Source organism: Benincasa hispida, chromosome 11 (assembly GCF_009727055.1).
Source record: "Benincasa hispida cultivar B227 chromosome 11, ASM972705v1, whole genome shotgun sequence".
In the NCBI taxonomy this organism is placed as follows: Eukaryota; Viridiplantae; Streptophyta; class Magnoliopsida; order Cucurbitales; family Cucurbitaceae; genus Benincasa; species Benincasa hispida.
The window spans coordinates 64,701,665-64,708,959 of record NC_052359.1 but is presented as its reverse complement, the minus strand read 5'-3'; the positions used below and the strand labels follow the sequence as shown (position 1 = coordinate 64,708,959).

General features: G+C 34.0%; 1 protein-coding gene across 2 annotated transcripts; it reads left to right on the top strand.

Moving 5' to 3' along the window:
* The first annotated feature begins 915 nt into the window (after window positions 1-915).
* LOC120090405 (BEL1-like homeodomain protein 1) lies at window positions 916-4,841 on the top strand. 2 transcript variants are annotated; one of them, XM_039048039.1, is made up of 6 exons: window positions 916-933; window positions 1,154-1,204; window positions 1,939-2,837; window positions 2,952-3,325; window positions 3,420-3,480; window positions 3,560-4,841. In XM_039048039.1, exons 3-6 carry the CDS (start codon window positions 2,007-2,009, stop codon window positions 4,415-4,417), a joined length of 2,124 nt encoding a protein of 707 aa, XP_038903967.1. In that variant the 5' UTR covers window positions 916-933; window positions 1,154-1,204; window positions 1,939-2,006; the 3' UTR covers window positions 4,418-4,841. The 2 variants fall into 2 exon arrangements, with proteins under 2 accessions (XP_038903967.1, XP_038903966.1); XM_039048038.1 differs by lacking the exons at window positions 916-933; window positions 1,154-1,204 and adding an exon at window positions 1,582-1,739.
* Window positions 4,842-7,295: the final 2,454 nt, after the last annotated feature.

Below are 7,295 nucleotides of genomic sequence, written 5' to 3'. Positions count from 1 at the left end.
AATCAAAGGAAATTAAATATAAAATTTATCATTTATCATTAGTTTTTTTTTTTTTTTTTTTAAGAAAAAAACCTTTATTTTCCTTGTTCTTTTATTTTTCTTATTTTTATTTTCCAAAGCATTAAAAGTGGGTGTTGTGGTGGTTGGTCTAGCGTTTCTCTTCAATTTAATTTGCTTTTATCTCCAATCTCAAGCATTTCCCAAAACCACAAAAAATTGAAAATAAGTAAATAAATAAAAATTTAGATATTACGAAAAAGACAAGAAGATATTTAAAATGAAATGAAAGCAAAAGGGCCCTCCAAAAAATTTTTTAAAAATAACATTAAAAATTAAAAAAAAAAAAAAAAAAAAAGCCCAATTTCTCTTCTTCATCACCATCATCATCTTCATCTTCTTTTTCTCTCTCCATTTTCTTTTTTTATTGAATAATAATTAAACAAAGCTTTGGTGGGGAAGGAGACGTTTCCTCGTTTTTCAGCTGCTAGTATCTCTATCTGACTTACATTAAAATGGCTATATTTTTTTATTATATATTTACCATTAAACATTTGTTCTATTAATTCAAGCAATTATTTATTTTTTTAAAAAAAAAAGCTTCATTTTTTTTTTCAATTTCCCCCTTTTTTGATAAGAAAAGGCAGAGTCAAATCAGAAGTTCCCCATTCTTGTTCGACAAATTAAAAAAAGAAAATATAATTTGACATTAATTGAGAGATAAGAAAAGGAAAAAAAATTGTGACATATATATGTATGAATAATGAAGTGAAAAAAGATGGGTATCTTTTTCTCAGCCTTTATAAATTATTATAATTATAATATAAAATTAAATAGCCCATTTCTCTTTCTTTTATTCTATGTGTGTTTTTGTTTTTGTTTATTCATTTGGGTTTTCCCTTTTAGAGTGGGGAAGTTGCAGAAGAAGATTTTGAAGTCTGACACTGCCCCTTTTTTCCCTCTATATTTGAACACACTTTTATAATTATATCTTACTCTCAACAGCTCTCTCTTTTTTCTCTCTCTTTTCTCTTTTTTTTTTTTTTTTNATCTATCCCTATCTGTCTCTGTGAAAAGAAAGTTTTTTTTTTTTTTAAAAAAAAATTCTCTGAACTGGGTTTTGGAAAAATCATTCCTTTCCTTTGCTAAATTGCAGATTGATCCATGAACCACACGTGCTTTCTCAGATTTCCCATTATACTTTGAGGTATTAACTAATACTATAATAAATTCTCTCTCTTTCTCTTTCTTGTATATATAACTGAAGAAACTTCTGTTTGCAGCTTTTCTTTCTTTCTGTTTCAAAAAGAAAAAAACAATTAGATCTTTGGGGTTTTGAAGGGAACTGACAGGAAAAGAGTGTCATAAAAAGATGTTCTCTATTTTTTTTTTTTTTTTTTTTTTTTTGGGGGGCATTTGAAGGTTTTGCCAACAATCTCTTTCATGGCTGATTCTGTTGTTTCCATCTTCAATTGGATTCAATAGTTGTTTTTTCCCCATTTTCCCATCTACCAAACAGTTTGTAAAATGGGGTTACTCAACTTTTTTTTAAAAAAATTGAGGTAAATTTGTTGTATATTCACTCTCCTATACACTTGTAAAAACTCGTGTATAAATATATTATATATTTCTGTCGGCATAGAAAAAAAAAAGGAGAAAAGGAGAGAGAAAGAGAAAGAAAGAGAGAGATGGTTGAAGTTGTCAATTATTTTTGATAAATGACTGTGGAAGAAGATCAAGAGGTTGCAAGTTTTGGTTTTTTTTTCTCTCTTTTTCTTTTGGGTCCTTTTTTCATGTTTTTTTTTTTTTTTTTTTTTGATGGAATGGTATGACATGCAGGTTTTTTTAAAAAAAAATTATAATATGTAGAGTTAAATTATCAATTAGGAGATTGGATGTGTGGATGTGAAGCTTAACTGATTAACGTACTCTCTTTTTCAGTGAAGTAAATTCCCAACAAAAAGGATAACATATTTTTCTTCGAAACTCACTTCCCCGGTCGGCGATCGATGGCGACTTACCTTCATGGCAATTCTGATCAATTCCAATCTTCTGATGGCGGCCTTCAAACCCTTGTCTTAATGAATCCAAGCTATGTTCAATTCTCCGATACGCCTCCACCTCCGTCACACCCTAATCTCGTCTTCTTCAATTCTTCTTCTACTGCTGCTAATACTTTCTCTACACTGGCACAAGCCCCTCCCTCGTCTCATACTCAACAATTCGTTGGAATTCCGTTACAGACCACGGCTGCTTCCCCGACATCCCAAGACCACAATTCGCACCCTTTGAATCCCCACCATGATATCTCTGCCTTGCACGGCTTTGTTCCGCGTGTTCAGCATAACGTTTGGAGCACAATCGATCCTTCCACGGCGGCGCGTGATTCTGCACGCGCTCAGCAGGGGTTGTCTTTGAGCCTTTCTTCGCAACATCCGCAGGGTTTTGGGTCGAGAGATATTCAATCGCAGACCCAACAGGCCGCTTCTGGCGAGGAGAACATGCGAGTCTCTGGCGGATCGAGTTCTTCGGCTTCCGCTGTCACTAACGGCGTGGCTGGAATTCAGAGTGTTTTAATTAGCTCCAAATATCTTAAGGCTGCGCAAGAACTTCTAGACGAGGTTGTGAATGTCACCCAAAAAGGAATTAAAAGTGAATCATCCCCAAAGAAGGCCACCGGAAATCAATCGAAGGTGATGGGAGATGCATCCGCTGTCACAGGAACTGCAGACGGCTCGTTAGAAGGAGAAGCCGACGGTAAACGTGCTGCCGAGATAACAACCGCCGAGAGACAAGAAATTCAGATGAAGAAAGCAAAGCTTATAAGCATGCTTGACGAGGTACACAACAAGAAATCTTTAGAAAAAACCCTTAATCGGAATTCTCTGTTTCATGCTCTGTTCTTAATTTTCTCCAACTCTGTCCTTAATTTAGTTTCCCTTCCTCAATTTTAGGTGGAGCAGAGGTACAGACAGTACCACCACCAGATGCAGATAGTAATATCCTCATTCGAGCAGGCAGCCGGAGCCGGTTCCGCAAAAACCTACACCGCCCTCGCACTTCAGACGATTTCGAAGCAATTCCGCTGCTTAAAAGATGCAATTACCGGCCAAATCCGAGCGGCGAACAAGAGTTTGGGTGAAGAAGAATGTATGGGAAGAAAAATGGAAGGTTCCCGGTTGAAATTCGTCGATCACCATCTCCGGCAACAACGAGCTCTGCAACAATTGGGCATGATCCAACACAATGCTTGGAGACCCCAGAGAGGCTTACCGGAGAGATCCGTTTCGATTCTTCGTGCTTGGCTTTTCGAACACTTCCTCCATCCGTAAGTTCTAATCTAATTTTTCTGGTCAATTCTCACAAACCCCATTTGAAAATTTCATCAGAATCTCAATTGAATCGGTCGAATTTTGTTTCAGTTACCCTAAGGATTCAGATAAACACATGCTCGCTAAGCAAACCGGGCTCACCAGAAGCCAGGTTAGTTTGAAATTTCAATACAAATTAATTGAATTCAAATGTTTGAATCATTAAATTAATTGGATTCAACAAAATGCAGGTTTCGAATTGGTTCATAAACGCGAGAGTTCGACTGTGGAAGCCAATGGTGGAAGAGATGTACATGGAGGAAATCAAAGAGCAAGAACAGAACGGCGGCAAATCGACACCCACGACGGAAAAAAGCAACGACGATTCGGTCGCGAAATCCATAGCTCCACCACCGGAAACAAAAAGCCCCAATTTAAAACAAGAGAACTCTCCAAACCATAACGTCCATCCTTCAATCTCAATCTCAAATTCCTCCGGCGGAAATGTTCGAAACCCATCTGGATTTACACTCATCGGAACCTCATCGGAACTCGACGGAATCACACAAGGAAGCCCCAAAAAACAAAGAGGCCCAGAAATCCTTCATTCCTCAAACAACAACAACAACGTCCCTTTCATAAACATGGACATCAAACCTCGAGAAGAAGAAGAACGTCAAAATCACAATCACAATCCCCATCACAATCATCATCTTGCAATGAAATTCGACGAAGAGAGACAAAACAGAGATGGGTATTCATTTCTAGGCCAACCCCATTTCAACATCGGCGGATTCGGCCAATACCCAATCGGTGAAATCGCCAGATTCGACGCCGATCAGTTCACTCCAAGATTCTCCGGCAACAATGGCGTCTCTTTGACTTTAGGCCTTCCCCATTGCGAAAACCTCCCCTTAAACGCAGCTACCCATCAAAGCTTCCTCCCAAACCAGAGCATCCATTTAGGAAGAAGAACAGAAATTGGAAAACCCACTGATTTTTCCGCCATTAACGCCTCTACAGCTCACTCTTCCACTGCTTTTGAGACCATCAATATCCAAAATGGAAAAAGGTTCGCTGCTCAATTACTGCCAGACTTTGTGGCCTAAACCAAAATTTCAAAACACAGAGTAAAATTCAATCCGCCATTGTCAGATTCTGAGCAAACACAGATTGGAGGAAGAGATTGTTGTAAGGTACTACTGTAAAAAAAGAACACAACAAAAAGACAAAAAAAGAAAATTAAATAAGCAAATTTTAATAGTATAGTTTTAAATTTTTTTTTTTTTTTTTCCATTTACACTTTGCATAGAATTATAAATCTCAGTCAGTGGGTTAATTAGGATTTAGGGTATATGAGTATATATATTTTTGGGGATTGTATATTGTTTTTGTAAGGGTTTCTTTTTTTAAAAACAAAAAATGGGTTAGATGGATTGTTATGATTAGATCAGTTTCGCTGGTGTAATGTGTTATTATACCCATTATGAATATTGATTTCAAATATATGTATATGGATTAAATATGTGCTAAGAAAATATTTGTTTATGTGATTTTTTTTCTTTTTTGATTTTCTTGTCCTTGCCTGTGTTTGATTAATGAACATGTTTTTTTTTTTTTTTTTTTGGTAATGGCATGAGAAATCAATGAATCATAAAGTCAATTCTTAGTTTAATGAGAGCTAATAATTTAGGTCCCGTTTGGTATTTATTTATTTTTTTTTTTAAAAAATTAAGTCTATTTTCTTCTATTTTTTTAGATTTGGATTCTTTTAGTACGTTGAATTCTTAGCTAAATATTAAAAACAAAAATAAGTTTTTAAAAGCTACTTTTTTTTTTTTAATTTTTGGCTTTATTTTTAAACCATTGGTACAAAGTATATAATAAAAGAAGAAATTTGGAGGTGAAAGTCATGTTTTATAAACTTAATTTTCAAAAATAAAAGCAAAAAGTTAAAGCCCCATTTGGTAGCATCTTTCTTAAATACAATTGTTGAATTTTTAGCCAATTTTTTTTTTTTTTTAAAAAAAAAAAAATTGAATGCTACTTTTTTTTAGTTCTCAAAATTTGACTTGATTTTTTAAATAGTAAAAAGTAAATAACAAAAGAATAAATTTGAGAATGAATGTAGTATTCATACATTTAATTTTAAAAAACAAAATAATTATCAAATAGGATTTAAATTAAACTTAATTTGTTTGTTTGATTTTGTCGGATGAATTAATGCAGTTTGTGAATTTTATTGGATTTGACATAATTTTGGTGTTTGTACAAGTTTAGTTTTTGAAGTTTTTCTTTTATGGTAAAAAAAATATTACTTTTTTTTTTTTTTTATGTTGTTTTAGAGTGAAACCAAAATAATCTTTCTCCAAATACAACTACAAATAACTAAGCACTAGAATTTTCTTTTCACTTCTTGGTAATGGTAGAAATTTGATGGATTTTAATCAAATGATAGAGATAATGATAAAATTTTAAGAAGCTTAACTTGAAATTAAGATTAAAGTATGATGATTAGAATGCAATAAACTGAGATAAAAATAACTCATAAGATAATAGATTATCCTAATTAAAGATGAACATAACAGGTAATTAATTAGCATGTACTCCCTCTAATTATTGTATTAGAATAAATAAATAAATAAAAAGAGTAGATGACGGCTATAATCTGCATTGCAAAATCTACTTTTTTTTTTAAAAAAAAAAAAGAAAAATTAAAAAGAAACAAACTTTTCAAAAGCCTAAGAATAAACTATCAATTCTTTCTTGAAGTTTATCTATCAAAGAGATTCTTCCAAAATATCATTAAAGTCATCTGTCTCTATTTAATTAACTAATAACAAATTTGAAGATTCTCCTTTGTTAATTTTTTATGTTTTCATTATCAAAAATAATTTTATTATAAAAAATAATATTATTGAATTTGATTAATCAGTTAATATATAATATATAATTAATAAGACATATATCACCTTCCTAATGAAAAAAAAAAAAAATAGACTTCAAATAAAGATCCACAAAAACGTGCATTATATCTTGAGAAAAACTTCCCTTTAGGAAGATAAACACAACCTAAATGGTTTTGAAAACAACCATCCAAAAAGAAATATTTTTAAAAGAAAATTGGAGTAAAGATTAATTGAAAATATCTCGTTGCATATGTTGTTTTGAAATTGAAATAATGATGAAAAGGTTATAAAAAATATATGTTTTTTTTTAATAAGACTCTAACAAAGGTTGGGGTTGTTTCATTGTGGAGGCCCTCAAAGAGCCCGTGACTGCCAAAATCAAGATAAATTGAGTGCATTGATCGCAGATGTATCTATATGCATTAGGATCCCGATTCATGGATCTCTCCGTTCGAGAAAAAAAAATAATCGAGGATGAACCTAAAAAATTTTCTTTAGCTCGAGTTTCCCCATTAGGGATCGGGCTAGATCACAAGCCTTGTCACCACTTCTCAAAAGCAACTAATCGGGCTTTCACTTTCCTTTTCAATGAGTTGGAAGTTTCACCACCCAACCTGTGAGCAAGCCCGCGATGAAGGACTAAGTCCGAAAGCACTAAATGATGAACTTTGCGCCTACAGGAGGGCCAAGCCAAATGGAATTCATATCTCCTTCGTCTGGTCGAGAAGGGACTGTGACTATTCTATTACATTACGGAGAAGTCCATTTTCGTCATGATCGATTCCACGTCCTACCCGGGCCTTAGAAAGCTAGCTTTCTAAGGCGAAGGACTTTTATTGCACGAGCTAGCCAGCCAATCCAGCCGTTTTTCTTGCTTCCATCCGCCTATCTGATGAACAGACCTTCAGCTTCAATCAAATAGGCCATAGATATAGATCGAGATTCACTCATAAGACAAGCGACTACCAACATGGATAAGGTTTGGAGCACTGCAACCAGCCTTTATACCCGTCGAAGAGATGGATCCTCTGGACACCGAAGTTCGGGTCACCCCTGATGATCTCAGAAGAGATAGAGC

What these genes read in the sequence shown, in the direction of transcription:
- LOC120090405 (XM_039048039.1), top strand. Translation starts at nt 2,007, where the DNA reads ATGGCGACTTACCTTCATGGCAATTCTGATCAATTCCAATCTTCTGAT. An exon ending in TTATAAGCATGCTTGACGAG is followed by an intron (nt 2,838 to 2,951) that starts GTACACAACAAG and finishes CCTCAATTTTAG; the next exon opens with GTGGAGCAGAGGTACAGACA. An exon ending in CCGGGCTCACCAGAAGCCAG is followed by an intron (nt 3,481 to 3,559) that starts GTTAGTTTGAAA and finishes AACAAAATGCAG; the next exon opens with GTTTCGAATTGGTTCATAAA.